This window comes from Macrobrachium nipponense, chromosome 29 (assembly GCF_015104395.2).
Source record: "Macrobrachium nipponense isolate FS-2020 chromosome 29, ASM1510439v2, whole genome shotgun sequence".
NCBI lineage: Eukaryota > Metazoa > Arthropoda > Malacostraca > Decapoda > Palaemonidae > Macrobrachium > Macrobrachium nipponense.
Genome location: NC_061092.1, coordinates 3,271,411 through 3,286,410, shown reverse-complemented (window position 1 = coordinate 3,286,410; position 15,000 = coordinate 3,271,411). Strand labels below are relative to the sequence as shown.

The 15,000-nt window shown below is 37.3% G+C and overlaps 1 protein-coding gene across 5 annotated transcripts in view; it reads right to left on the bottom strand.

Moving 5' to 3' along the window:
- The window catches only part of LOC135206040 (serine/threonine-protein kinase 26-like), a 116,149-nt gene that overhangs the window by 59,325 nt on the left and 41,824 nt on the right, over nucleotides 1-15,000 (bottom strand). The window contains exon 1 of one of the 5 annotated variants that reach the window (XM_064237219.1): nucleotides 9,794-10,196. The exons of 3 other annotated variants lie outside the window; for them this stretch is intronic. In XM_064237219.1, coding sequence (XP_064093289.1) covers nucleotides 9,794-9,832 — 39 coding nt within the window. In that variant the 5' untranslated portion in view covers nucleotides 9,833-10,196. Of the gene's footprint in view, nucleotides 1-3,470; nucleotides 5,211-9,793; nucleotides 10,197-15,000 lie in introns of those variants that run through there. One more of the 5 variants, XM_064237218.1, reaches the window with a different exon arrangement.

Here is a 15,000-nt window from a genome sequence, read left to right as displayed (position 1 = left end):
GAGAGCGAGAAGAAGAGCGAGAAAAGAGCAGAAACCTTCACACACGTATGACAAACCCCCTCCCTCCCTTGCGTCTCTTCAAATCCACAACTCTCTCGGGAGTCAAGGTGATTCTCTCTCTCTCTCTCTCTCTCTCTCTCTCTCTCTCTCTCTCTCTCTCTCTCTCATATACTACTTTCCCGACCTTGCCAAATTCCTCCTAAGAGTATTTTCACTAATAAGGTGATTATGGGTCCTAAAATAATTTGGGAAATCCAGGTGATACGAGATACGGAAGTAAACTTAAAAAAGTCTTCACGTTTTGGGGAGTTTAGTCAAGAACTGAAGGAAGGCGACTTATTTCCGCTAGATTACGGGATAATCCCAGTGCCAAAAGAAGCTGCCATTTTAAAAAAACTCCTTGAATTGAGACCTTCGGGAAAATGCTCTTTTAAAAGGTCCAGACTTATGAGAGTCTCACTTCAGCAAATGTTCTTTAAAATGTCCAAACATATGACAGTCTCACTTCACAAAATGTCCCTTATAAAAGGTTAAAATCACGTCCGTTTCATTCTGAAAATGCCCCTTTAAAAGGTTTAAATTTATGACAGTCTCATTTCAGAAAAAACTCTTTAAAAGGTCCAAACTTATGACAAGTCTTACTTCTTAAATGCTCTTTAAAACGTCCAACTTTATGACAGTCTCACTTCAGCTGACCAAACTTATGACAGTCTCATTTCAGAAAATGCCCTTTTGAAAGGTCCAAACCTATGACAGTTTGCATTTCAGAAAATGACCTTTTAAAAGGTCCAAACTTTTAACTAAAGTCTAATAAAACATTTATTAGACTTTGCTTTTAACAGCCTCCTTCAGAAATGGCCTTTAAAAGGTCCAAACTTATGACAGTCTCACTTCAGAAAATGCTCTTTAAAATGTCCAAACTTATGAGAGTTTCATTTCAGAAAAAACTCTTTTAAAACGTCCAAAGTTACAACACATATACGATTATCAATTAAACACTTCAAATACACAATCAACACCAGAACCTGGCAATAACATAAAAAAAAGGATAATAATAGAAGAGGAGAAATGGGTCAACTTCATGATCACGGAAAACTGGAACACCACTTGGGCCGAGACGAGAAGTCGACGACAAAAGTCGACATCGACCACGAAGCGGGTTTTTGTCGACTGACTAATCCAAGGAAACAAGGAAGAGAAGTTTGCGGCTTGGTGGACAGTGAAGGTTATCAGAGTTAATTATCTATATTCATTCATGTTTTTCTTGTGTATTTGTTACGTTGGCCTGAATGTTATTTCATGTATCTCTCTCTCAGTTATTTATGTGGAGTATTTGCCTCTGTAGCTTAAGGCTTTATTAGCGTATGAATGATTCGATAAAAGAATATTAAGGGCGCTAGTGGCACCCCCTTCGGAATCTCAGATTCTAACGATAGCGGAACCAGAGAGATAATTGCGAAATTACATCAATGGGTGTGGAAAACGTACGATACGCGAGGACAATGTATTGAAAAGCAGAGACAGTGTGGTACTGTATATAGTAGTGATTATTTCAAATGCGAAAGGGGAGAGAAATTCTTTTGAGAAAAATTTTTTTTTCCCATCATACCTATAAACATGAACATCTGCTGAATGTCAAAGGTATAAAGGCAATAATAATAAGAAGTTGGTTTTGCTTTTTGCACCTCTCATTTCCCTTTAACACTACAATAAAAACATGAATTACACATGTTAACTTTATTTAACAAGCTCATGAGTGACTTTCATATGTCCAAAAAAAAAAAAAAAAAAAAAAAAAAAAAAAAATTCAAACGTCACCAAACGTCAGGTTACCACACACAAATAATATATGTAATAAATATATATATATATATATATATATATATAATCATATATATATATATATATATATATATTATCTATACATAGAGCTTTCAGGAACCAGCACGATTCCCCCAATTCAACAGAAAAGATTCTCATAAATAATAATAATAATAATAATAATAATAATAATAATAATAATAATAATAATAGATGTTACTCTACAAATCTAATCGCATTCAAATGACCAAACTGCCATTTCTGGCAACGCATTGAAAACGATATGCACCACAGAAACGCAACGCACAATACGAACGCCACTATCTGGAAGATAAGCGGAGCATTGCAACTTATGATATCTCCGGTTTGGGGATAATTCTGTCCCCGGGACGGGCTGCTTGAACAAAGAACTTAACATACGATACTTCGTACTCCAGATGCAATACCTGTCACGGGCAGGTAATCTTATCAAATGAAGTGCTTCATATCTATTGGTTATTCGTGTAGATTTTTGTTCGTTTGCTCTCTCTCTCTCTCTCTCTCTCTCTCTCTCTCTCTCTCTCTCTCTCTCACAATGGTAACGGTGGTGATAAAAGTCGAAAGCACGCCTACTTTGTGTTAATGTAATACGGTACTTCAGTGATTATTATTATTATTATTATCATACAAATGAACCCTATTCATATGGAACAAGCCCACCAAAGGGGCCACTGACTTGAAATTCAAACTTCTAGAGAATATTGTGTTCATCTGAAAGAAGTAACAGGGTGATAAGACGTACAAAAAGAAGAGATCAGTTAAGAAAAAAATAGAAAAAGGTAAAAATGTAATTAAATTACACACAAAAAAAAAAAGAAAAATGAATTGCTTTAGGGCAGTAATGCATTGCATCTTCGCTGAATTTCCAGGTTTCAAATTGCAAACATACCTGAGAAAAATGATAAAAATTAAAACAAGAAACATAAGTTAAAAAAAATTAAAAAATTATTAAATTCATCAGCTTCCCAAGGCCTCATGACCTGGACGGACCTTTGTTTCGGAACAGGTAATTTAATCTATAAAACAGAAAACCACGAAATAGCAGCCCCCCCCCCCCCTCCCCCCCCCCCCCACACGTCAATGACAATTCAATGTAGGGGGGAGGGGGTGGAGTGGGTGGTTAATATGCGAGTAGAGAAAGAAATTAATATTCCAAATCTCCCATGATTGTGATAAAAAGTCCTTGACATGGAAATGCGTGGCGCGAGAAATTGTCGGTAGATATTAACGGTCGAATATGATACATCTTAAGATACAATGGATTCTCACTAAAACCTCTCTTTAAACGAGTTTATTAACTCTACATAATAACTGGTAGAAATTAAACGCCAGTCATGTCAGAGAGAGAGAGAGAGAGAGAGAGAGAGAGAGAGAGAGAGAGAGAGAGATAAATTCATTCAAGCACGCGCGACACTGAACCTCCCCCCTCCCTCCCTTCACTTCCCCTCAACTCCCCAACCCACCCCAAGCAAGACCCCTACCCCCCCCCCAAAAAAAAAAAAAACAAAAAAAAAAAAAAAAAAAAAAAAAAAAAAAAAAAAAAAAAAAAAAAAAAAAAGTCAAATCTGACCAAGGAGCGAAGTTGAGAGACAGAAGCAGACCCAACCCACCAGGAAAATGGGGCTGTTGGTGGACGTCTCCAGCCGAACCCGGGTCCGATGACTTTTGGATAGGATTCCTCCTCTACTGGTGGTGGTGGTGCTGCTGGTGCTGGTGCTGTAGTGGCCATTGTGGACACTGTACCCCTCCCTACCCCTCTCCTCCCTCTCCCTCAACCTCATCTCCTCCTCCTCATCATCATCATCAAATTCATCGGACGGGAAACCTGGCGACACGGGCGACAAGTTGAGATTAGCCCTCTGGGGCTGCGAGAAGGTGGAGGCGTGGAGGAAGGAGGCGGAGGTGGTGGAAAAAGTGGAGGAGGAGGAGGACGCGAAGGTTGAGGAGGAGGAAGAGGAAGAGGAGGTGAATGAGGACGAAGGAGGCTTATAAGGTGGCAACGTCCTCCCCAGGACCTTCCCCAGGCAGAGACACTCCCCGAAAAATTCTCCGGAGTCAGTGTCCCCCTCGCCCATTGATGACGGCGAGTGAGGACCACTTCGTAGGGTTTTGGGCGACTCGAGAGAAGTCGTCGACGGTGACGAAGACGACGACGCAGATGGCGTCGCAGGGGTGACGGACTTCGATAACGAGGCGTTGAAAGTCCTTATTAGTCTTCTTTTCTGGTCGTGATTCCCGCCGTCTTGAACGGGGAGCAGGAGACGACGTCAGACTGGCCGCAGTGCTTGGCTGGAAACCACATTTCCTCGTATCTCGTTCCTCCGAGCTCTCTCTCTCTCTCTCTCTCTCTCTCTCTCTCTCTCTCTCTCGTGAAGGATGTATTGAGAGCACGGCCACACCAACCAACCTTCCAATCTTTTTTTTTTTTTAAATGTCAGTGAGTTTACACCAATCTCATATATTCACATTTCCTTCAAGGTTTTCTGGTTGCAACATCACCACAACAGATCACAATAACAACAACAATGCTTCAATTTAGAATTCTACAATGCACTGCTGCACGTGCGCTTTCAGACACAATCTCTGCGTCATCCAAGAAAGGCACAGAATGAGCTAAATTACATTAAAAGAACAGAAGGTACTAAATCACACTTGATTTTTTTGCCATGTCACAAGAAATCACGGGGAGGGAGGTTTTCGAACTGACACCACAAATATACAATGACTCGCGATCAATCCCACCACTTTTATGACATCAGCAAATTTGACAAACTTTTCCCTGACGACCCCATTCGAGGAGAGACGTGAATTCTGAGGAACACTGTGCTTGATTTACGAAGGCTTACGGTACTATAAATATAAATAGGTTAGGGGCAAAGCCAGCATCTAATTCGGGTTAATATTCACACATGATCACACGCCATGAAGAAGAACACCACTGGCTGTAACATATTATACCGATCTTCGTAACGTATTCCGTTTCGTGCACTGCTATCTATACAGCACTGGTACAGTTTCCTTGGCCAAAACTTTGTTGACAAACACCACTGACAAATGACGTATCTTGACAACAAAATAAAAACGCAACTGACGCGAAATCAAAAAATCTGAGCTGCCATTCAGTCAGATAAGCGTCCACATCTCATCTCGCGACACTTCGACAAAAGACACTACACACGGAACGTTTACCGGTCCAGTCGTCTTTCAACAGTAAAATCCTCGCCGATGGCACCAGATGACAGCTGGCAGACGAAGGAGCACAGAACAGAGCAGAACTAATACTGCGAGAGCCACCGTTGGCGCGGCACCCTCACCATACACTCCTGTCGCCGGCGACAGAACCAGCCGAGTGAGTAAAGCCTTGGGCTGTGTGTGTGTGTGTATGTGGTGGGAATGAGGCGTCAACGCCAGCGACAAAGCGACACGGACACACGAACGAACACAGACGAGATACACGCAGAAGGAAGAAACTCACTTTCCGCTCCAACACCCAATGTTGTCCGGTGCTAACTGTTGGGTGATGGGAGGGAAATCGAGGTGGTTGGTGGTGGTAGTGGTGGTGGGTGGCAGTGCAGTGGGTGTACTCGAGGAAAACTTGCTTTTGGAGAGAGAGAGAGAGAGAGAGAGAGAGAGAGAGAGAGAGAGTCTCGTTTGGATGAAATTTAAAACTTAAAATGTAAGAAACGCTCAGTTTGTGTGTGTGAGAGGTGGGAGAGAGAGAGAGAGAGAGGAGAGAGAGAGAGAGAGAGAGAGAGAGAGAGAGAGAGAGAGAATTGCGTTTGGCATTGTTAGATGCAGCATTGGAACAGAACTAAAAACCTGTTATTTTCGACTTCCTACCAAAACATTTCAACCGAGTCTGTTCAACCTTTTAAGATCAGCCCAAACTCACGAGTCAACAGAGCATAAATAAATTACATAGCTAAAAATGATGACATACATACACACACAAACGCACAAATAAACACAATTCATAACTAGCTCAGACAAATTGATGACTTAAAATATTTTTGCATAATCAATAAAATGGTCTTCAAGTTTTACTTACAATTTGCAACGTATACTGACATCAACGCTGTTAAGTGATATTTTTTCTACTAGAAATAATTTGAACGAAAAGTAGATTCCTTAAAGAGAGAGAGAGAGAGAGAGAGAGAGAGAGAGAGAGAGAGAGAGAGAGAGAGAGAGAGAGAGAGAGACTTTCAACATCAATCGTATCTCTCATTTCTTTACAGCATTTGTTTCCATTACTTGCGAAGTCACTCGAAAAAAAAAAAAAAAATGCGAAGTTGGGGCCGAGGAGGAGGAGGAGGAGGGAGGAAGGAGGAGGAGGAGGAGGAGGAAGGAGGAGGAGGAGGAGGAGGAGAGGGAGGAGGAGGAGGAGGAGGGAGGAAACATGGGTAGTCCCGTTTCTTGAAAGAATTCGTCTGGTAGTGGCCGAGTTGGGAAACATTTAAAGGTGGAGGGGAAAAAAAAAAGCGAAGCAAATGTGACGTGTCCAAAGATCAAGCCAGTCACCTGGGCAGAATCTCTCTCTCTCTCTCTCTCTCTCTCTCTCTCTCTCTCTCTCTCTCTCTCTCTCAGGAATGAGGAATGATTCATCATCTACTGGGTAAAAGTGTAAATGCAAAATGGCAAACGTCTGTAAAAATTATTTTTTTATTTATATATCTGGAATCTGGTTCTGGATAAAGACGTAAACTTTACATACATACGCATACAGATATACATAAATGCATACACACATTAATACAAACTTCTTTTTTTCTGTCCCAAATGCGTCTGTGAAAAACAGTTTTTATTTCTGTTTGAAAAGTGTAAGTGAAAACAATTTTTTTTCCAGTCTGAAAAGTGTCTGTGAAAACAATTGGTTTTTATGCTTGTTGTCTACAATCAACAAATATATATAAACTTTACACGCATACAAACAAGCAGCATACAAACATACATACATGCATACACAAATAACAGCAGTTAGCCTTCAGGATCTTAATTCTTCAGGGATGACTTTGCCTTCTACATCCACTTTCCATCCTGGTCGAGACCCACCACCAGTCAGACAAATAAATATCAAGTTACCTAATTCACTCCACTGCTTGCGTTATGAGAGGGACACATTTTTCCAGGAAAACAGGCCTAAGTCGTTTCTCGTCAATCTGGAGCATTTTTCCAGGAAAACAGGCCTAAGTCGTTTCTCGTCAATCTGGAGTGTGTGCGCGCGCGCACACACACACACACATTCGTTATCGCAAACAATCACAGGGGGGCGTGACAGATCCAAATAATAATCTTCAATTTAATAAACCATTACAGACTTGTAACCTGGATACGCGGAAGGGGGACACGAGAGAGAGAGAGAGAGAGAGAGAGAGAGAGAGAGAGAGAGAGAGAGAGAGAGAGAGAGAGAGAGAACTAATCTGTGCGAATCCACATGTGGAAACACTGAGAAGTAAGTGATCTTTACGATGAAGTTCGCAGTCCTGTCAACCCACTGCATAATATTTACGACTCAATTTCTTAAACGAATAAGTCTGATAATATAATGTTTGGAGATACCTCCTCAAGAATCAGCCGTAAAATAAAATAAAACAAAATATATAACCATTTTGCCTCGTCAACTATTATGATGACTAGATACTTTTAAAAGTCACACACGTGTTAATCCTCCCTACCCTATTTCAAAAAAACACATTCAGCGACTATCTGTCGCAACCGTATGATTTCAACAAGTGCACAACAGAGCGACAACCAAAATTGCGCGGAGGAAATCGCTCAGCATGAGCGAATGCAAGTTCTATGACTGTAACTATAAACGTCACATTTCTACAGCTATGTACGGCGCCATGTACTGCAAGAGGTAGTATAGCAGACCCAATGTCGTGCTCGTTCACGAATAAACTGCTCCAGTTATTCTGACAGTTCAAAATATATACGTAATAACACAGCAGCTGTGAATGGCTTGCAACAGAATATTAAAACGTCAGTATTAAGGCGTTTACCTTATATATTTATGTTTGAATTACGAACGATTTTTTGAAGGTTTCAAATGTCCAAACGATCTTAAAATGTTCATACAACTGGAATGACTCACACATAACAGTTTTCCTAAAATATTAGATTTCGAAAACATAAAAAGAGAGTTGGAACGTCACATAACATAGCATATAATAATAATAATAATAATAATAATAATAATAATAATAATAATAATAATAATAATAATAATAATAATAATAATAATAATTATTATTATTATTATTATTATTATTATTATTACTATTATTATTATTCAGAAGATGAACCCTATTCATATGGAACAAGCCCACCAAGGGGGGGAGGGGGTGCACTGACTTGAAATTCGATTTCCAAAGAATATGGTGCTCATTAGAAAACCAGCAGCAGAATGTAATGAGAAATACAGAGATCACTTAAATAGAATAAACAAAAATAAAAAACCAATAAACAGGGAAAAATATAAGTAAATGATTAAAACACAAGGTGAATTGTATTAGGGATTGAAACACAAGGTGAATTGTATTAGGAGTAGCAATGCACTGCTACCGGATGTGACGTAAAAGCTGAACGAAAACAAATTGACGACTCGAGCGCTATCTACATAACAACCTCCATTTTGAGGCCTGACAAAGCAACTAGACTCTCTACCACATGACACAGGGAATGATTTATCTATAACAACGCCGCAGCTTAGTCGAGATAACGGGCATTTCAAAGATAACACACAACGGTTTGCCGGCACAATAACGCCATTTGGTTTGGGTAATAACGGTGCCCAATAGTTATTGCTATATGCATGATTCCTGGGAGTTTTCTATCCAAATCTTTATTTCCATACATAATTGTAGCTTTACTTCCATACATGACGACATACATATATACATAACCATAGATGTATGTTATACATAACCATGGATGTATATAACATGATAAGCTGACATCTGCCTCGTAGCTCAGAATGGACCTTCAAACATTAGGTGTTTATGGATAATTTCTGGCAGTTTGTTAGCCAAAGATTTATTTTCACACTTACACACACACAAGTGATTTTTGGCTAAAAACCTATTTAGTGTGGTTAACTTTTTAACTGTTTAATCGAATATATCAATAATTCATTATTTTTTTTTTTAGCCCCTATTTTCTTGTCAAAATGGGACTAAGCTTCAAACAAAAACGGGACAACTTCCAGCTCTCTCTCTCAAAAAAAAAAAAACTTCCCCTGAGAGAGAGAGAGAGAGAGAGAGAGAGAGAGAGAGAGAGAGAGAGAGAGAGAGAGAGAGAGCCTTGTATAACGAAACTTAATATTCAGATAAGGCATTCAAAGTAAGAGGCCCTTCATGATTTGTGAACCTTTTATCAGTCATAAGGGAGTTGATGCTTCGACATCCGGGGAGAGAGAGAGAGAGAGAGAGAACCTTCTTCTTAAAGCTGTCTCTGGCACATAACCAACGAAGGGAAGATGACGTCATTCTGTGAAATAACTTGTTGTACCTCTCTCTCTCTCTCTCTCTCAGAGGGCTTATCATGGGAGATTTTCTATGGATAATACCCATGACTGTGTAGAGATACACTTCCTAGACTTTGATTTAGCGAACTCACTATTTTTCAAGACAATATTATGCCACTTCAATTAATACAATACATACATACATATATAATATATACATACATACTACATACATACATACATACATATATATATATATATATATATATATATATATATATATATATATATATATATATATATATATATATATATATATATATATATACATTATATATATATATATATATATATATATATTATATATATATATATATATATATGAAAGTGGTGTAATATGTTTTGAAAAAAAATAGTGTGCCGCCGTAACCTACACTGTACAAATAACAAAAGTACATAAACATGACTTACCCTTGGATTCCTGAAGTCTTTTTGGTAGAGAGAAGGCATCCTGCAATATTTTCCCGTAATATTTTCTTGTATGTATATTTTCCTGGAATATTTTCTTGTAATATTTTCCTGGACTGTAATATCTTTGTAATATTTTCCCGTCCTATTTTCAGAAATACCCGTTACACTTTTACCACTTTTTTCCGATATCAAGTGGCGTTTAACACTTTATTTTTAACCTTTTAACACACTTTTATATAGATATAAAAGCCTACGAGCTTCAAACACTTGTTTACATGATGAGTTTGCATTGGGCGAACACTCAAACTGTTCACATCCACACTACTCCTTATAATGAATATTTTTTTCAGTTCTAATAATGCAAACTTAGCATTCTTTTGATTTCAAGAAATTATTCGACAAACTGAAACCGAAGGAATAAGAAATGACTCACTGGCTGGGAAGTGATCCACATGCACTATTGCAGAAGAGTGTATACGCTGTTACACAAAACCGAAAAATAAATAAATTCTCGCTATAATCCTTTTACACAAAACCGAATAAAAATAAATTCTGGCTAAAATGTCACAGACATATTGAGTAGTGAATTTGTTTTCGTAAATATTTGAAAAACCTTGATATATTATCTGTACCTCAGCAGTGAAACTAAAATTCATCTGCAGGGTGTTCCCACAAAAAACCCAAGAAATTATAGATTTACATAATGTATTTTACACAGGTATTTTACCCTTTATTTTACTTTATCAATGAACTAAAATACTACAAATATTCAAATTCAATTTCCTTTAATTCCTTTACATCATGTATTTTAAACAAGTATTTTACCATGTATTTTACTTTATCAATGAACTAAAACCCTACACATTTTCAAATTCAATTTCCTTTAATTCCAGGATGACGCATCCATCAAATTTTTGTTCTACTTTGACAATGTTTCTGCTAACAACAACAGTTTTCCGTTTGGTAAAGATCCCACTGAGAGAGAGAGAGAGAGAGAGAGAGAGAAAATCATTCAATGACCATCAAATATCTCATTTGACGAAGATCCAATGAATGATTTCACGCCCCAGAAAAGAGAGAGAGAGAGAGAGAGAGAGAGAGAGAGAGTGAGTGTTAACACACTCCCACCGACCTAATTGCTTACTGCTCCCGTCACGGCATCGAAACCCACGGGTTGTACCCACACAACCCAACCACATCGTTAAAAAAAAAAAAAAAAAAAAAAAAAAAAAAAAAAAAAAAAAAAAAAACTGAAAAGACTAGAAGACAAGAAGGAAAGATTCTCATCAGACATCCAGAGAGTGAGGGGGGAAAGGGGGAGGAGGGGAGGGGTTGAAAGCAGTGGCAGCTACTTCCATAACAACAACAACAACAGCAACTACTAATTCTGTTATTGCATGAAACGTAACTTCATAAATCTTTGAAACAATTTTCTTTTGACCCTCAATGTCAGCATAACCACAATAATGCTATTTTGGGAATATATAATAATAATAATAATAATAATAATAATAATAAGAATAAGAATAATAATAATAATAATAATCACAGAAGTTAAACCTGGGTCTTCGCAATCAACACCTTTTTCATTACTCTAACATCACAAAATATAAAAGAACCACAGAGAGAGAGAGAGAGAGAGAGAGAGAGAGAGAGAGAGAGAGAGAGAGAGAGAGAGAGAGAGAGAGAGAGTCAATGGAATGCTTGCTTTGAAGACTGTAAGTAATTTCTTCCTCAAACCACATGAGTCTATTCTCTGAAGGTCATTAATTTCATTCCCCCCAAAAAAAGAATCGGCTGTAGCGAGGAACATTTAAGAACGAGACAGCACTGAGCTACTAGACAGGTGACGCTAGAAAGGTAACGCTAACAAATACCACCATGTTTTGAGAGAAATTACCACCTTTCAGATCTGGAGGAAAATAGAAATTGGCCCGCTCCTGGTGTCAATCAAATCGACCACAACTAGATTTCTACTAATGGTTCTGGAACTGAATCATGTGTTTGTTTGACAGTTTATCTGTCAAAATTTGATATTAAATCTCTATGTTAGCAGGCTTCAGATAATTGGGAAAAATGTCTGAAAACAGTAATCAATGGTGTGACCACCTGTGTGTGTGTGTGTGTGTGGTGTGTGTGTAACTTTCGGAAATGTTTACAAATATAAACTCATTTCCAAATTATAAATACCTATATATATATATATATATATATATATATATATATATATATATATATATATATATATATATATATAAAAAAAGTCCAGAAGGAGTCCATGATACTATATTTAAAAGGCCAAGTTTATTATATATGAGACGTTTCGCACAACTGTGTGCATCATCAGTCTGTGAATAAAATACAAAGACATATTATCATATAAAGTTTAAAAAACAAGGAATTCACAATTTTTTAAAAAATAAAGTCAAAAAAGATTAAAAAGAGCAGTAAATAAAAAGAGAAGACTAATAAAAACACCAATCGTCCATGATCAGAGGTGAAGATGGAATGAGTTACAGTTGGCAGAGAGAAGCGACGACAACTATGCCAGGTACAGAGGTGACGAGGACAAATTACCGTTTAATGAGGGCACCAGTCTTTTAATATATAACGACTCAAGCGTTGTTAGTTGGTCAGGATGTTTTACATTATCAATTATTGTAAACTGTTCTTTTTTAATTTCAGTCTTGCATATTATTGAGTGGTTTCTGATATTGGAAAATTCTGGTTGTTTTATCCTTTGACCTGTACGGAAGCTAAAGCCCAAATGGCTACAATATCTGACCCTCAGCAACCTCCGAGTCGATCCAACGTAAGAGCCCGGACATCCAGGGCATGTGAATTTATAAATAACGTTTGATCTCATGAAGGCTGAAGGCGATCTTTAAAGTTAAAAACGATCGAATAGTGCAAGGATTACTCGACACAAGCCTGACTTTAAGACGCGGAATTTCCTGTTCAATTATACGAGTGAGGTTTAAGATAATTTTGAATCTGAAAAATACGGAACAGTAGCATAAAATCAGACATATGTCTGATTTAGAATCAAAACTTTTAAACGGTTGTGACCCTAATTTTAAACCATTTTTATATCGAAGATATGTGGATGATACTTTTGCTTTATTTAGACATTCATGGCAGTGCTCCTTGTTTTTAGAATTTCATTAATAACGCTCATTCTCAGATTAATTTTACTATGGAGGTAGAGAGCGAGGGCAGCCTTCCATATCTTGATATTAAGGTAACGAGAAATAACTCGGAATTCACCACGGCAGTATACAGAAAACGAACTTATACGGGTTTAACCAATAACTTTTATAGCTCTTGCCAATACTCATTTAAACTCAACACCATCTATACGCTGATTAATAGAGCTCTCAAATATTCTTCCTCATGGCAAATATTTCACAATGAAATGTCTTTCTTGGCAAACTTTTTCAAAGCCAATTCATTTCCACAAGATTTAGTACATAAAATTAACCAACAAGGTACTTAACAAATTCTTGCATCCATCAACAACTACTTTTGATATACCGAAGAAAATATTTTATGCTACTGTTCCGTATTTTTCAGATTCAAAAATTTATCTTAAACCTCACTCGTATAATTGAACAGGGAAAATTCCGTGTCTTAAAGTCAGGCTTGTGTCGAGTAATCCTTGCACTATTCGATCGTTTTTTAACTTTAAAGATCGCCTTCAGCCCTTCATGAGATCCAACGTTATTTTATAAATTCACATGCCCTGGATGTCCGGGCTCTTACGTTGGATCGACTCGGAGGTTGCTGAGGGTCAGATATTGTAGCCATTTGGGCTTTAGCTTCCGTACAGGTCAAAGGATAAAACAACCAGAATTTTCCAATATCAGAAACCACTCAATAATATGCAAGACTGAAATTAAAAAAAGAACATTTTACAATAATTGATTATGTAAAACATCCTGACCAACTAACAACGCTTGAGGTCGTTATAATATTAAAAGACTGGTGCCCTCATTAAACGGTAAACCGGTAATTTGAAGTCCTCGTCACCTGTCCCTCTACCTGGCATAGTTGTCGTCGAATTCTTCTCTTCTGCCAACTGTACTCATTCCATCTTCACCTCTGATCATGGACGGTTGGTGTTTTAGTAGTCTCTCTTTTTTATTTACTGCTCTTTTTAACTCTTTTTTTTTTTTACTTTATTTTTTAAAATTAAAAATTGTGAATTCCTTTTAAACTTTATATGATTTTAATATGTCTTTGTATTTTATTCACAGACTGATGATGCACACAGTTGTGCGAAACGTCTCATATATAATAAACTTGGCCTTTTAAATATAGTATCATGGACTCCTTCTGGACTTTTTATAATTGAATGCTGAAGCACCGTATATATATATATATATATATATATATATATATATATATATATATATATATATATATATATATATAAATATATATGAGCTTCAAGTGTGTGTAACTTCGGGAAAAATCTTTCAATTACGAAAAAATGGACATTTTAGGTGTGTGTGTGTGTGTAAAACTTACAGAATAAAATCTTTTGTAATTGTAAAAAGGAAAAAAAAAATAAATTCAAGTGTGTATGTGTGTGTGTAACTTTCGGGAAAAAAATTTTTCAATTATAAAAATGAATGTTTTAAGTCTCTCTCTCTCTCTCTCTCTCTCTCTCTCTCTCTCTCTCTCTCTCTCTCTCTCTCTCTCTCTCTTTTCCAATTATCAAAAAAGAAAGCATCAAGTGCAATTAAGCGGACGAGTCAAGCTCGGCATACAATCAAAATTCGACCAATTTCACGAAGAATCGAGATCATCACAACACTTTCCTCAACATCATTCAATTAGAACGATGAGAAATATTTTCTAATAGAAATAAAATAACAAAACTTCTGAATTCACGCTGCCTTTACAAATTAACACGCTTCCACTGTGGATAAAAAAATTCAATTGAGCAAAAAGTTGACAACTTACATGTTTGAAAAGGGAAACTAAAAAGACTAAAAAGTGACATTTTTAATGCAATCTTAAGAAGTCACAACGTGGACACGTTTTTATTGTAGATTTGTTCGTTTGTTTTGGTGTATTTACGTTGCATGGAACCAGTATGGTTTTTCAGCAACGGGACCAACGGCTTTACGTGACTTCCGAACCACCTCGAGAGTGAACTTCCATCACCAGAAATACACATATCTCACCCCCCCCCTCTCTCT